General features: G+C 47.6%; 1 protein-coding gene across 3 annotated transcripts in view; it reads left to right on the top strand.

Moving 5' to 3' along the window:
- Positions 1-16,034, top strand: part of LOC140272872 (serine/threonine-protein kinase WNK4-like) — a 28,757-nt gene that overhangs the window by 5,708 nt on the left and 7,015 nt on the right. For all 3 annotated transcript variants that reach the window (XM_072368374.1, XM_072368375.1, XM_072368373.1), the window contains 15 exons: positions 2,575-2,747; positions 3,917-4,137; positions 4,385-4,542; positions 4,618-4,706; positions 7,873-8,092; positions 8,168-8,404; positions 10,364-10,526; positions 10,631-10,773; positions 11,395-11,462; positions 11,573-11,708; positions 11,865-11,981; positions 12,060-12,200; positions 12,359-12,413; positions 12,503-12,613; positions 12,761-13,290. In XM_072368374.1, the coding sequence (XP_072224475.1) occupies positions 2,575-2,747; positions 3,917-4,137; positions 4,385-4,542; positions 4,618-4,706; positions 7,873-8,092; positions 8,168-8,404; positions 10,364-10,526; positions 10,631-10,773; positions 11,395-11,462; positions 11,573-11,708; positions 11,865-11,981; positions 12,060-12,200; positions 12,359-12,413; positions 12,503-12,613; positions 12,761-13,290 (2,562 nt within the window). The remainder of the gene's footprint in view (positions 1-2,574; positions 2,748-3,916; positions 4,138-4,384; positions 4,543-4,617; positions 4,707-7,872; positions 8,093-8,167; positions 8,405-10,363; positions 10,527-10,630; positions 10,774-11,394; positions 11,463-11,572; positions 11,709-11,864; positions 11,982-12,059; positions 12,201-12,358; positions 12,414-12,502; positions 12,614-12,760; positions 13,291-16,034) is intronic.

Raw genomic sequence — 16,034 nt, 5'->3', positions numbered from 1 at the left:
ACCTGCATCTGACGGAGCTTTAACCTGCATCTGATGGAGCTTTAACCTGCATCTGATGGAGCTTTAACCTGCATCTGATGGAGCTTTAACCTGCGTCTGACGGAGCTTTAACCTGCGTCTGACGGAGCTTTAACCTGCATCTGATGGAGCTTTAACCTGCATCTGATGGAGCTTTAACCTGCATCTGACGGAGCTTTAACCTGCATCTGATGGAGCTTTAACCTGCGTCTGACGGAGCTTTAACCTGCGTCTGACGGAGCTTTAACCTGCATCTGACGGAGCTTTAACCTGCATCTGATGGAGCTTTAACCTGCATCTGACGGAGCTTTAACCTGCATCTGATGGAGCTTTAACCTGCGTCTGACGGAGCTTTAACCTGCATCTGATGGAGCTTTAACTTGCATCTGACGGAGCTTTAACCTGCATCTGATGGAGCTTTAAGCTGCATCTGACGGAGCTTTAAGCTGCATCTGATGGAGCTTTAACCTGCGTCTGACGGAGCTTTAACCTGCATCTGACGGAGCTTTAACCTGCATCTGATGGAGCTTTAACCTGCATCTGACGGAGCTTTAACCTGCATCTGATGGAGCTTTAACCTGCGTCTGACGGAGCTTTAACCTGCGTCTGACGGAGCTTTAACCTGCATCTGACGGAGCTTTAACCTGCATCTGACGGAGCTTTAACCTGCATCTGATGGAGCTTTAACCTGCATCTGATGGAGCTTTAACCTGCATCTGACGGAGCTTTAAGCTGCGTCTGACGGAGCTTTAACCTGCGTCTGACGGAGCTTTAACCTGCATCTGACGGAGCTTTAACCTGCATCTGACGGAGCTTTAACCTGCATCTGATGGAGCTTTAACCTGCATCTGACGGAGCTTTAACCTGCATCTGACGGAGCTTTAACCTGCATCTGATGGAGCTTTAACCTGCATCTGATGGAGCTTTAACCTGCATCTGATGGAGCTTTAACCTGCATCTGATGGAGCTTTAACCTGCATCTGATGGAGCTTTAACCTGCATCTGACGGAGCTTTAACCTGCATCTGATGGAGCTTTAACCTGCATCTGATGGAGCTTTAACCTGCATCTGACGGAGCTTTAAGCTGCGTCTGATGGAGCTTTAACCTGCATCTGATGGAGCTTTAAGCTGCATCTGATGGAGCTTTAACCTGCGTCTGACGGAGCTTTAACCTGCATCTGATGGAGCTTTAACCTGCATCTGATGGAGCTTTAACCTGCGTCTGACGGAGCTTTAACCTGCATCTGATGGAGCTTTAACCTGCATCTGATGGAGCTTTAACCTGCCTCTGATGGAGCTTTAACCTGCATCTGATGGAGCTTTAACCTGCGTCTGACGGAGCTTTAACCTGCATCTGATGGAGCTTTAACCTGCGTCTGACGGAGCTTTAACCTGCATCTGATGGAGCTTTAAGCTGCATCTGATGGAGCTTTAACCTGCGTCTGACGGAGCTTTAACCTGCATCTGATGGAGCTTTAACCTGCATCTGATGGAGCTTTAACCTGCCTCTGATGGAGCTTTAACCTGCATCTGATGGAGCTTTAACCTGCGTCTGACGGAGCTTTAACCTGCATCTGATGGAGCTTTAACCTGCATCTGATGGAGCTTTAACCTGCATCTGATGGAGCTTTAACCTGCGTCTGACGGAGCTTTAACCTGCATCTGATGGAGCTTTAACCTGCATCTGATGGAGCTTTAACCTGCATCTGATGGAGCTTTAACCTGCATCTGATGGAGCTTTAACCTGCATCTGATGGAGCTTTAATTAGCATCTGATGGAGCTTTAACCTGCATCTGATGGAGCTTTAAGCTGCATCTGATGGAGCTTTAAGCTGCATCTGATGGAGCTTTAAGCTGCATCTGATGGAGCTTTAAGCTGCATCTGATGGAGCTTTAACCTGCATCTGATGGAGCTTTAACCTGCATCTGATGGAGCTTTAACCTGCATCTGATGGAGCTTTAACCTGCATCTGATGGAGCTTTAACCTGCATCTGACGGAGCTTTAAGCTGCATCTGATGGAGCTTTAACCTGCATCTGACGGAGCTTTAACCTGCATCTGATGGAGCTTTAAGCTGCATCTGATGGAGCTTTAACCTGCATCTGACGGAGCTTTAACCTGCATCTGATGGAGCTTTAACCTGCATCTGACGGAGCTTTAACCTGCATCTGACGGAGCTTTAACCTGCATCTGATGGAGCTTTAAGCTGCATCTGACGGAGCTTTAACCTGCATCTGACGGAGCTTTAAGCTGCATCTGATGGAGCTTTAACCTGCATCTGACGGAGCTTTAACCTGCATCTGATGGAGCTTTAAGCTGCATCTGATGGAGCTTTAACCTGCGTCTGACGGAGCTTTAACCTGCATCTGACGGAGCTTTAAGCTCCAGCTGTTTCTCTTTAGTAACACTTACTTTTCCAGCCTTTTGTTGCCCTTGTACAACTTTTCTTGCTGCCGTCAGATCCAGGATGAGCTGAAAGTGAAACAGTAAAATGTCCTGAGAGCTCAGGATCCTTCATGGGGAGGTTTTCTGTGACAAAGTGAATGTGTTCAACAGACCCAACGCCTGACCAAGTCTGAGCGCCAGCGCTTCAGTGAGGAGGTGGAGATGCTGAAAGCTCTGCAGCATCCCAACATCGTTCGATTCTTCGACTCCTGGAAGTCAGCGCTGAAGGGTCACAAATGCACCATCCTGGTGACGGAGCTCATGACGTCTGGAACCCTCAAGACGTGAGTTCTGACCAGATCCTGGAAAACCTCCTCAGTCTAAGCCTCCCTCCTGCTTTACTTTAGTCATTACTCTAATTTATTTCAGGTTTAGATTCCAAACAACCTCTAGATTGTATTTTAATCCCTGAAAAAGATCATTTTTACTGTCAAAATCCTACTTCCAGCTTACACTAAGTTCCCAAAAGAGCGTTGTTTGTTTTTCATACCAAACCTCAACAAAGTTATGGTATTTAAACTCGTTTCAGTCCCCAAGTGCCCTGCAGAGTTTTTACTCCCCAAACACCTCATTCTAATGAAAGTTTCTGAATGTCACACAATCACTTTATTTTCCTGACTTCTACTCACCTGCATTAATTAATTAATGCTACGCTACGCTAACCCCCCCCACCTGCATATCTCTGCATAACTTAGTTCCCTAATGCTTTGTGGAAATCCGGTTCCCATAAGCCCCTCACGCCTTTTAGTTTCCAAGCCTTCCATCATTCTCGTTTTAATTCGGTTTCCTGCACCACGCAAACGTTTAGTTCATGAACACCATGTTGAATTACTTCCCAGATCTCTGTTATGGTACCTCAGTGTAAAGCTCAAATGTTGGTTCCCAAGAGACAAAGTCACACTTTCCATCCGAAATCTTTCTTTGGGTTTTATTTCAGGAGATTCTTCTGCATTTTTAGCTGTTATATGACTTTCTGCTTTCATTTCTGTCCCCAACATCTGTTTCCAAGCACTTCTAGATTCCTAACTTCTGCCTCTCAGCATTTTAATGGTTCCCTAACCCTCTAAAACATCTATACCAAGGTCTTTTGGCCACTCGCTGTCTGTTTTATTTTCCTTAGAGACCATTTTGGATCACAAATCATCCACAACATTTTCATTTCCTGTTTATTCTATAATATCCTAAATTACTTTTCGTTGAATATTTCTTTGTATCTCAATGCCTTTTGGATATTTCAGTTCCAAAGAATTCCTCGAATAACTGTAAATTAAACTCTTGTTCAAGACTCCTAACTCCTGCTCTACAGCATTGAAATGGCTAATCAGCACATGTTCATTTAGTGCCAGAAACAAGTGTTTCAGGACCACCGTTGGAGATTTTTGTACCCCCCCCAACCCACTTCTTCCAGTTCTCTAATCTTAGGTTTAGCGCCTGAACCTTTGAACTCGTGCAGGTACCTGCGCAGGTTCCGTCAGATGAAGCTGAAGCTGCTGCAGCGCTGGAGTCTTCAGGTCCTGAAGGGACTTTACTTCCTGCACTCGCGCTCTCCTCCCATCTTGCACCGAGACCTCAAATGTGACAACATCTTCATCACCGGACCCAACGCCTCCGTCAAGATCGGAGACCTGGGCCTCGCTACACTCAAGAAGGCCTCGTTCGCAAAGAGTGTCATCGGTAGGAAATAACCTCTCATTCCAGCCAACAGTTGGATGGTGCAAGTCCAACCAAATCATGTTACTGTAGAAGCCCCCCGGCCTTAACCAGTCTAACTGGAAGTGGCCGAAGCCGACTGATCCAACCGAAGGTTGGGAACAGACAGCCGCCGTTAGCGGGATCGTGATTAAATGCTAAAGTAAAACGTATAATCCAATAACCTTTTAACAGAATCAGATGTTCTTGGGTTAACTTTGGTGCTTTTTAGGAACTCCTGAGTTCATGGCCCCAGAGATGTATGAGGAAAAGTACGACGAGGCTGTGGACGTTTATGCCTTCGGTATGTGCATGTTGGAGATGGCAACGTCCGAGTATCCGTACCATGAATGTCAGAACGCTGCCCAGATTTACCGCAAAGTCACCAATGTAAGGCCACACCCACCTCAAGTCCGTCCACTTCCTGCACTCTTCCACATGTTTTACTTCCTGTTTGTCTCTCAGGGAATCAAACCGGACAGTTTTTTCAAAGTGAAAATCCCAGAGCTGAAAGAGGTCATTGAAGGCTGCATTCGGACCAAGAGCAGCGAAAGGTAAGTGCCGGCGGTTAGTTCACTGTCTGCAGCAACAGTGGGAAAATTCAGTAGTTAGTTCACTGTCTGCAGCAACAGTGGGAAAATTCAGTAGTTAGTTCACTGTCTGCAGCAACAGTGGGAAAATTCAGTAGTTAGTTCACTGTCTGCAGCAACAGTGGGAAAATTCAGTAGTTAGTTCACTGTCTGCAGCAACAGTGGGAAAATTCAGTAGTTAGTTCACTGTCTGCAGCAACAGTGGGAAAATTCAGTAGTTAGTTCACTGTCTGCAGCAACAGTGGGAAAATTCAGTAGTTAGTTCACTGTCTGCAACAACAGTGGGAAAATTCAGTAGTTAGTTCACTGTCTGCAGCAACAGTGGGAAAATTCAGTAGTTAGTTCACTGTCTGCAGCAACAGTGGGAAAATTCAGTAGTTAGTTCACTGTCTGCAGCAACAGTGGGAAAATTCAGTAGTTAGTTCACTGTCTGCAGCAACAGTGGGGAAATTCAGTAGTTAGTTCACTGTCTGCAGCAACAGTGGGAAAATTCAGCAGTTAGTTCACTGTCTGCAGCAACAGTGGGAAAATTCAGTAGTTAGTTCACTGTCTGCAGCAACAGTGGGAAAATTCAGTAGTTAGTTCACTGTCTGCAGCAACAGTGGGAAAATTCAGTAGTTAGTTCACTGTCTGCAGCAACAGTGGGAAAATTCAGCAGTTAGTTCACTGTCTGCAGCAACAGTGGGAAAATTCAGTAGTTAGTTCACTGTCTGCAGCAACAGTGGGAAAATTCAGTAGTTAGTTCACTGTCTGCAGCAACAGTGGGAAAATTCAGTAGTTAGTTCACTGTCTGCAGCAACAGTGGGGAAATTCAGTAGTTAGTTCACTGTCTGCAGCAACAGTGGGAAAATTCAGTAGTTAGTTCACTGTCTGCAGCAACAGTGGGAAAATTCAGTAGTTAGTTCACTGTCTGCAGCAACAGTGGGAAAATTCAGTAGTTAGTTCACTGTCTGCAGCAACAGTGGGAAAATTCAGCAGTTAGTTCACTGTCTGCAGCAACAGTGGGAAAATTCAGTAGTTAGTTCACTGTCTGCAGCAACAGTGGGAAAATTCAGTAGTTAGTTCACTGTCTGCAGCAACAGTGGGAAAATTCAGTAGTTAGTTCACTGTCTGCAGCAACAGTGGGAAAATTCAGTAGTTAGTTCACTGTCTGCAGCAACAGTGGGAAAATTCAGTAGTTAGTTCACTGTCTGCAGCAACAGTGGGAAAATTCAGTAGTTAGTTCACTGTCTGCAGCAACAGTGGGAAAATTCAGCAGTTAGTTCACTGTCTGCAGCAACAGTGGGAAAATTCAGTAGTTAGTTCACTGTCTGCAGCAACAGTGGGAAAATTCAGTAGTTAGTTCACTGTCTGCAGCAACAGTGGGAAAATTCAGTAGTTAGTTCACTGTCTGCAGCAACAGTGGGGAAATTCAGTAGTTAGTTCACTGTCTGCAGCAACAGTGGGAAAATTCAGCAGTTAGTTCACTGTCTGCAGCAACAGTGGGAAAATTCAGTAGTTAGTTCACTGTCTGCAGCAACAGTGGGAAAATTCAGTAGTTAGTTCACTGTCTGCAGCAACAGTGGGAAAATTCAGTAGTTAGTTCACTGTCTGCAGCAACAGTGGGAAAATTCAGCAGTTAGTTCACTGTCTGCAGCAACAGTGGGAAAATTCAGTAGTTAGTTCACTGTCTGCAGCAACAGTGGGAAAATTCAGTAGTTAGTTCACTGTCTGCAGCAACAGTGGGAAAATTCAGTAGTTAGTTCACTGTCTGCAGCAACAGTGGGAAAATTCAGCAGTTAGTTCACTGTCTGCAGCAACAGTGGGAAAATTCAGTAGTTAGTTCACTGTCTGCAGCAACAGTGGGAAAATTCAGTAGTTAGTTCACTGTCTGCAGCAACAGTGGGAAAATTCAGTAGTTAGTTCACTGTCTGCAGCAACAGTGGGAAAATTCAGTAGTTAGTTCACTGTCTGCAGCAACAGTGGGAAAATTCAGTAGTTAGTTCACTGTCTGCAGCAACAGTGGGAAAATTCAGTAGTTAGTTCACTGTCTGCAGCAACAGTGGGAAAATTCAGTAGTTAGTTCACTGTCTGCAGCAACAGTGGGAAAATTCAGAAGTTAGTTCACTGTCTGCAACAACAGTGGGAAAATTCAGCAGTTAGTTCACTGTCTGCAGCAACAGTGGGAAAATTCAGTAGTTAGTTCACTGTCTGCAGCAACAGTGGGAAAATTCAGTAGTTAGTTCACTGTCTGCAGCAACAGTGGGAAAATTCAGTAGTTAGTTCACTGTCTGCAGCAACAGTGGGAAAATTCAGTAGTTAGTTCACTGTCTGCAGCAACAGTGGGAAAATTCAGTAGTTAGTTCACTGTCTGCAGCAACAGTGGGAAAATTCAGTAGTTAGTTCACTGTCTGCAGCAACAGTGGGAAAATTCAGTAGTTAGTTCACTGTCTGCAGCAACAGTGGGAAAATTCAGTAGTTAGTTCACTGTCTGTAACAACAGTGGGAAAATTCAGTAGTTAGTTCACTGTCTGCAGCAACTGGGAAAATTCAGTAGTTAGTTCACTGTCTGCAGCAACAGTGGGAAAATTCAGTAGTTAGTTCACTGTCTGCAGCAACAGTGGGAAAATTCAGAAGTTAGTTCACTGTCTGCAACAACAGTGGGAAAATTCAGAAGTTAGTTCACTGTCTGCAGCAACAGTGGGAAAATTCAGTAGTTAGTTCACTGTCTGCAGCAACAGTGGGAAAATTCAGTAGTTAGTTCACTGTCTGCAGCAACAGTGGGAAAATTCAGTAGTTAGTTCACTGTCTGCAGCAACAGTGGGAAAATTCAGTAGTTAGTTCACTGTCTGTAACAACAGTGGGAAAATTCAGTAGTTAGTTCACTGTCTGCAGCAACTGGGAAAATTCAGTAGTTAGTTCACTGTCTGCAGCAACAGTGGGAAAATTCAGTAGTTAGTTCACTGTCTGCAGCAACTGGGAAAATTCAGTAGTTAGTTCACTGTCTGCAGCAACAGTGGGAAAATTCAGTAGTTAGTTTACGGTCTGTAACAAACATTTTCAGGCATTTTCAGGGTCAGTTGTGAGTCGACTTTTTGTTGTTTTTGTGGAAGCGTGGACTGAGTTCGCGGTGGATTTGTCCGACCTGTAGGTTCACAGTTCAGGAGCTGCTGGAGCACCGATTCTTCCAGGAGGAGACAGGCGTCCACGTGGAGCTGGCCGAGGAAGACGATGGCTCAAAGGCTGCGCTGAAGCTCTGGCTCCGGATGGACGACAACAAGAAACTCCGCGGCAAATACAAAGACAACAACGCCATCGAGTTCCTGTTCGAGCTGTACAAAGACGTCCCCGAGGAGGTTGCCCAGGAGATGGTATCTATGCCCCACACTGATGACGTCACCAAATCTCCTGGCAGCTGCTGGAGCCTGTCTCTGTTTGTCTCTCAGGTGATTCTGGGGTTTGTGTGCGAGGCGGACTATAAGGTGATCGCCCAGGCCATCCGGCACCGCGTGACGGCTGTAAAGTATCAGCGGGACAAACGGCGCCGCCTGCAGGAGGAAGCGCTCAACAGCCAGAAGGACGCTGTCATCGGGGAGGAGCCCCCCCCCACCCCAGAGAAGCCTGAGCTGGCGAATCAGAAAGGTGCAGCTGCCCTAAAGGTGCCTGGAAACATGGCCTCTCAGGTGTGTCTGGAGCCTATGCCGATGACTAGATGTTTTACATCTAAAGTAACAAGTTCATTGGTTGATTTCTTGATTATTCAGAAGAAAAAGAGCTTTATTTAGGGATGCTCCGATCCGATATTTGGATCGCATATCGGTACCAATATTGAAGAAATGGTCCGATCTATATGGTCCGATCTATATGGTCCGATCTATATGGGCCGATCTGTATATCTTTCCTCCTGTCCAGCGTTCATCCTTCGACCTTCTGACCCCTGCAGCAGTGAAAAACCTGCTGAGTCGGGACGACCAGAGAAGCTGTTGCTTTGTAATGTTTAATTCCCATTTGCACTAAACTATATAAAGAGCTGATTGCTATTTATTTTGAAAGTTTCCCAACCAAACTAGTGAAGCTGTTGCTTTTTTCTTAATTTCAGCTCCTTTATTATTTCACTTTTTTTTACATTGGATTTTGAATCCCGAATTGCACTGAACCAGGAACACAAAATGATCCCTTTTCAATTTTCAGTTTTATTTATAAAGCGCCAAATTACAACAATTCATCTCAAGGCACTTCAGTAATAAAGTCCAATTCAAGCCAATTGGAATTCAGTTCATTGTAATCATAATCCAATTAATTCATATGGAGCCAATTCAAAAGTTAATATCCTAGCTAAGGAAACCAACAGATTGCACCGAAACTTGTCTTCAGTCCAATCTCCCGTCCTGAGCCTGAGGGACTGTGGAAAGGAACGACTCCCTTTAACAGGAAGAAACCTCTGGCAGAACCAGAACCAGGAAGAAACCTCTGGCAGAACCAGAACCAGGAAGAAACCTCAGGCAGAACCAGACTCAGGAAGAAACCTCTGGCAGAACCAGAACCAGGAAGAAACCTCTGGCAGAACCAGGAAGAAACCTCTGGCAGAACCAGAACTAGGAAGAAACCTCTGGCAGAACCAGAACCAGGAAGAAACCTCTGGCAGAACCAGGAAGAAACCTCAGGCAGAACCAGAACCAGGAAGAAACCTCTGGCAGAACCAGAACCAGGAAGAAACCTCAGGCAGAACCAGACTCAGGAAGAAACCTCTGGCAGAACCAGAACCAGGAAGAAACCTCTGACAGAACCAGAACCAGGAAGAAACCTCTAGCAGAACCAGAACCAGGAAGAAACCTCAGGCAGAACCAGACTCAGGAAGAAACCTCTGGCAGAACCAGAACCAGGAAGAAACCTCTGGCAGAACCAGAACCAGGAAGAAACCTCTGGCAGAACCAGGAAGAAACCTCTGGCAGAACCAGACTCAGGAAGAAACCTCTGGCAGAACCAGGAAGAAACCTCTGGCAGAACCAGAACTAGGAAGAAACCTCTGGCAGAACCAGAACCAGGAAGAAACCTCTGGCAGAACCAGGAAGAAACCTCTGGCAGAACCAGAACCAGGAAGAAACCTCTGGCTGAACCAGGAAGAAACCTCTGGCTGAACCAGACTCAGGAAGAAACCTCTGGCAGAACCAGAACCAGGAAGAAACCTCTGGCAGAACCAGAACCAGGAAGAAACCTCTGGCAGAACCAGACTCAGGAAGAAACCTCTGGCAGAACCAGAACCAGGAAGAAACCTCTGGCAGAACCAGAACCAGGAAGGGTGGCCATCCGCCTGGACCAGCTGGGGTTTGAGAAGACAGAAAAGAGGGAAAAGAGGGGGGAAAAACACCATAACACCATTCAAAGGACACCTGCTGGAACAGGGAAACACAAGTTAATAACCACAATAATGTCACATGTACATAAAATCATCTGGGAAATTAAACAGGGAATAAAAGAGAGGAAAGTGAGGAAAGGTGTGACAGACAATGAAACTTATCGTAATTCCGCGCTGTTTTTCTGTATCGGGTTGATACTAAACCTCAGATCTCGGTATTCGTGGTGAAAACAGCAGATCCCTCCTTTTATTGGCTGTAATGTTAAAACCTCCCTGTTTGAAACAGTACGACGCCCTCGGCTGGAAACAAACTCCGCCCACAACACCTACGACAGCAGTGACATCACCGCCTCCGAGCAGCAGCCCGGTGGATTCTGGGATCAGCAGGACAGACAGAGACGAGGAAGACGAGGAGAAGACCAAACGAGCGTCTCCCTCCTCTGCTGCATGTGAGCACATTTTATTCTTTTCACTTTCAAGCTGTTTTATGTTTGATTCTTTTCATTCAAGACGCTGATTATCATTTGTCCAATTTAATTTGTTGCCATGGCAGCTGACTGTGAGGCTGAGGTCCAGCCTGTCCCAAACCCCGCCCCTGCCCTGGTGCCTGAGGAAACCCCTCGACCAGAAGCTCCTCCCCCCGCCGTCTACAGACCCCCCAAAGCTCCACCCTTCCCAGTGCTGCGCTTCCCCAAGGTGAGGCTTCAACTGAAAGGAAGATTTGGGCTGTTCTGCAGCCGCAGGACCTGGAAAAACTGAAAAGTTGCTTCTGATTTTTATCTATTTGTTCATATGTTTTTATGCATTTAGCAGTTTTATCCAAAGCGACTTACAGGTAGGGTAAAGGGGGCATTGCCTAAGGACCCCTACTGGAGGTAGTACCTTTGATGCAGGGGGTTTGAACCCAGATCTCCCACATGGAAAGTGGGAATCACACCACTACACTATCCGATATATCTGATCCAGCTCAGGTGTTGTCACCTGTGGGGTCATATAAAGGCTCATTTATGCTCTTGTACTTAAACGTATGTTTCAAAAGTTGTTGAAGCCTCACTGCCCACATACTCATTATTGTACATCCACCAGAGGGCATCCGAGTTCCTTCCTTTGGACTCACACCCAACCTAAGTCCAGTCACCATTTCCTCCGGTTCTTTCGCAGTTCTGCGTCCCTACGCCCCGGCGAGGTGACATCATACCTGTGTTCGTAGTTCCCTACAGATTAACACCGCGTCTCCTCAAAAAGTTCTGCCATTTCTGGTTTTGTCAGCCTCCAGAGGAGTTCGGTAACTCCTGATGTGATATTTCTGTCCTTCAGAGCATTGCTGTGTCCCAGAGTGCTGAGCAACCGCCACCTGAATCCGGCTTCTCCTCACCTGTGGACAGGTGTCACCCACACACCTCACAACACCTTTTTTATGATCTTCTGGTGAAGAAAAGGCAGGAAAATGTCTCTGTTTCACATTTAAATGTGTTGTCATCTTTTCCATTTGTAGCTACTCGTCTGACCTGACCTCAGGTTTGAGTGACGGCAACGACGGCCAATCAGATAAAGGCAACCAGGAGACAACTAAAAGGGAGGCAGCAAAGCAGTTCAGGAGGAGAGCCAGAGCTCGTCTGAGGATCACAGAGGTGAGTCACAGCTGGAAACATCACCTTTAACCCTCAAACAAATGCCTGTTGCTGTGATGGACTGGAACCCGTCCAGGATGTACCTCTCACCCAATGACAGCTCAGATGGATGGACAAATCCGGCTGTATCAGCACTGTGTGTGTTTGTGTGTTCAGGTGTCCGATAAGGTGGACCGGGTGGTGGAGTGTCAGCTGCAGACTCACAACAATAAGATGGTGACGTTTAAGTTCGACCTGGACGGAGACAATCCAGAGGACATCGCCTCCGTGATGGTGAGCAGCCAGTGAGCTCGAGAAGACAGGTTAAAGATTCTGAATGACTCTTAAATGGACACAACTGTCTGCACTCAGATCCACAGAGACTTCATCCTGCGGTCCGAGCGTGAAGGATTCATCCTTCGTATGTATGACATCATCAAGAAGGCGGAGTCGATGATGCATCAGCAGCATCCAGCAAACAAAAGCCGGTTGTCCCGCGTTGCTGCCTCCCAGGTGAGCCTCATGTGTCACTCAGTCTGTAAAGTGTACAGAAACGTGTTTCCACAGCTAACTGAAACTATCCACTGGTTATTTAACTCGTGTTACTGGGTGTCTGCCAGTGGACCAATGATCATTCTCTGCTTTGTGACTGTTCTCTCAAATGTTTACAGTCAAATCTGTCAACAAAGGGCCTGTCCAAGACCCTGTCCTCGTCTTTATTTCCTGGTAAGCAAGGAGAAAATAAAGGTGTTAGTGTGTCATTTGCCACTCCATCTTTAAAAGCTGATTCATTGATTGAGGTCTCCCCCTGTCAGACACTGACGATGGTGACCCCTCCCCTTTGAAAGCCGCTGACTTCAGCATTGATCCTGAGGCCACACCCCCTGTCGGACCTCCGAGGTCACAGTCTTTCCAGAGCTTATCGGGTACATCAACACATTAGCGAACCAGCAGTTTTTAAGTGTTTGTGAGGTTAAGATATGAGAAACCGAATCTCCACTTCAGGACACTTCGTTACATTCGTTTCACTTTTTAAATAGTTTATAACTAAGTCCATCTGTCTGTCTCTGCAGCTTCTTCACACCAGACCCCCCACCATCCCCTCCATTACCCCCACGCAGAGTCTACCAACCCTCCCCTGTCTCAGCACCCCACTGCTCCTCAGTATCATCTCCCCACTCACCCCTACTCCACCGACGCTGCCTCCTTTCCCGCCCAAAGCTCCTTCCCCCACTTCCCCCAGGTCCACAGTAACCCTTCACTCTTCAGCCCCATCTCCTCTTCCTCTGCCCCTCCTCAGTGGCCTTCCCCTGACCAACCTCTCTTCTCTCTGGCCAATGTGCTGTCTGTGGCAATGAGCGTGGCCCAGTCCCTCAACCAGGGTTTTTACCCCCTCCCTCAGCCCCCATTTCCAAACCCCCAGGCTACCTTCTCTCCTCCTGGATCTCCATCTTTGGGCCCTAAACTCCATCCACCAAATCACACCTCCTTATCCTCTTCCTATTTCCCCCAAACACTCTACGCACCCACAGCACCTCAAACAGGCTCCGCCCCCGACAGGCAGCAGAGATTGTCATCCAGCCGACTGATGGACACACCTCAGGTAGGAGAGAGTCTAGGGAGTAGTAGGGTAGAGGGTTAGAGGAACCCGGTTTCTGTAGTAGGGTAGAGGGTTGGAGGAGCCCGGTTTCTGTAGTAGGGTAGAGGGTGAGAGGAACCCGGTTTCGGTAGTAGGGTAGAGGGTTGGAGGAACCCAGTTTCTGTAGTAGAGTAGTAGGGTAGAGGGTTAGAGGAGCCCGGTTTCTGTAGTAGGGTAGAGGGTTGGAGGAGCCCGGTTTCTGTAGTAGAGTAGAGGGTGAGAGGAACCCGGTTTCTGTAGTAGGGTAGAGGGTTAGAGGAACCTGGTTTCTGTAGTAGGGTAGAGGGTTAGAGGAACCCGGTTTCTGTAGTAGAGTAGAGGGTTAGAGGAGCCCGGTTTCTGTAGTAGGGTAGAGGGTGAGAGGAACCCGGTTTCTGTAGTAGGGTAGAGGGTTGGAGGAACCCTGTTTCTGTAGTAGGGTAGAGGGTTAGAGGAACCCGGTTTCTGTAGTAGGGTAGAGGGTTGGAGGAACCCGGTTTCTGTAGAAGGGTAGAGGGTTAGAGGAACCCGGTTTCTGTAGTAGGGTAGAGGGTTAGAGGAACCCGGTTTCTGTAGTAGGGTAGAGGGTTGGAGGAACCCGGTTTCTGTAGAAGGGTAGAGGGTTAGAGGAACCCGGTTTCTGTAGTAGGGTAGAGGGTTAGAGGAACCCTGTTTCTGTAGTAGGGTAGAGGGTTAGAGGAGCCCGGTTTCTGTAGTACGGTAGAGGGTGAGAGGAACCCAGTTTCTGTAGTAGGGTAGAGGGTGAGAGGAACCTTGTTTCTGTTGTAGGGTAGAGGGTGAGAGGAACCCTGTTTCTGTAGTAGGGTAGAGGGTGAGAGGAGCCCGGTTTCTGTAGTAGGGTAGAGGGTTAGAGGAACCCGGTTTCTGTAGTAGGGTAGAGGGTTAGAGGAACCCGGTTTCTGTAGTAGGGTAGAGGGTTGGAGGAACCCGGTTTCTGTAGAAGGGTAGAGGGTTAGAGGAACCCGGTTTCTGTAGTAGGGTAGAGGGTTAGAGGAACCCGGTTTCTGTAGTAGGGTAGAGGGTTGGAGGAACCCGGTTTCTGTAGTAGGGTAGAGGGTTAGAGGAACCCGGTTTCTGTAGTAGGGTAGAGGGTTAGAGGAACCCTGTTTCTGTAGTAGGGTAGAGGGTTAGAGGAGCCCGGTTTCTGTAGTACGGTAGAGGGTGAGAGGAACCCAGTTTCTGTAGTAGGGTAGAGGGTGAGAGGAACCTTGTTTCTGTTGTAGGGTAGAGGGTGAGAGGAACCCTGTTTCTGTAGTAGGGTAGAGGGTGAGAGGAGCCCGGTTTCTGTAGTAGGGTAGAGGGTTAGAGGAACCCGGTTTCTGTAGTAGGGTAGAGGGTTAGAGGAACCCGGTTTCTGTAGTAGGGTAGAGGGTTGGAGGAACCCGGTTTCTGTAGAAGGGTAGAGGGTTAGAGGAACCCGGTTTCTGTAGTAGGGTAGAGGGTTAGAGGAACCCGGTTTCTGTAGTAGGGTAGAGGGTTGGAGGAACCCGGTTTCTGTAGAAGGGTAGAGGGTTAGAGGAACCCGGTTTCTGTAGTAGGGTAGAGGGTTAGCGGAACTCTGTTTCTGTAGTAGGGTAGAGGGTTAGAGGAGCCCGGTTTCTGTAGTAGGGTAGAGGGTTAGAGGAACCTGGTTTCTGTAGTAGGGTAGAGGGCTGGAGGAACCCGGTTTCTGTAGTACGGTAGAGGGTGAGAGGAACCCGGTTTCTGTAGTAGGGTAGAGGGTTAGAGGAGCCCGGTTTCTGTAGTACGGTAGAGGGTGAGAGGAACCCAGTTTCTGTAGTACGGTAGAGGGTGAGAGGAACCTTGTTTCTGTTGTAGGGTAGAGGGTGAGAGGAACCCTGTTTCTGTAGTAGGATAGAGGGTTAGAGGAACCCTGTTTCTGTAGTAGGGTAGAGGGTTAGAGGAACCCTGTTTCTGTAGTAGGGTAGAGGGTTAGAGGAGCCCGGTTTCTGTAGTAGGGTAGACGGTTGGAGGAACCCGGTTTCTGTAGTCGGGTAGAGGGTTGGAAGAACTTGGTTTCTGTTGTAGGGTAGAGGGTTAGAGGAACCCTGTTTCTGTAGTAGGGTAGAGGGTTAGAGGAACCCGGTTTCTGTAGTAGGGTAGAGGGTTAGAGGAGCCCGGTTTCTGTAGTAGGGTAGAGGGTTAGAGGAACCCGGTTTCTGTAGTAGGGTAGAGGGTTGGAGGAACCCGGTTTCTGTAGTTGGGTAGAGGGTTGGAGGAACCCGGTTTCTGTAGTAGGGTAGAGGGTTGGAGGAACCCAGTTTCTGTAGAAGGGTAGAGGGTTAGAGGAATCCGGTTTCTGTAGTAGGGTAGAGGGTTAGAGGAACCCGGTTTCTGTAGTAGGGTAGAGGGTTAGAGGAGCCTGGTTTCTGTAGTAGGGTAGAGGGTGAGAGGAGCCCGGTTTCTGTAGTACGGTAGAGGGTGAGAGGAACCCAGTTTCTGTAGTAGGGTAGAGGGTGAGAGGAACCTTGTTTCTGTAGTAGGGTAGAGGGTGAGAGGAACCCTGTTTCTGTAGTAGGGTAGAGGGTTAGAGGAACCCTGTTTCTGTAGTAGGGTAGAGGGTTAGAGGAACCCGGTTTCTGTAGTAGGGTAGAGGGTTAGAGGAACCCTGTTTCTGTAGTAGGGTAGACGGTTGGAGGAACCCGGTTTCTGTAGTCGGGTAGAGGGTTGGAGGAACCCGGTTTCTGTAGTAGGGTAGAGGGTTAGAG

This window comes from Leuresthes tenuis, unplaced genomic scaffold, assembly GCF_036924035.1.
Source record: "Leuresthes tenuis unplaced genomic scaffold, fLeuTen1.0.hap1 SCAF_17, whole genome shotgun sequence".
Lineage (NCBI taxonomy): Eukaryota > Metazoa > Chordata > Actinopteri > Atheriniformes > Atherinopsidae > Leuresthes > Leuresthes tenuis.
Note: the sequence above shows the minus strand (reverse complement) of the source record. Positions and strands in the feature narration are given on the sequence as shown.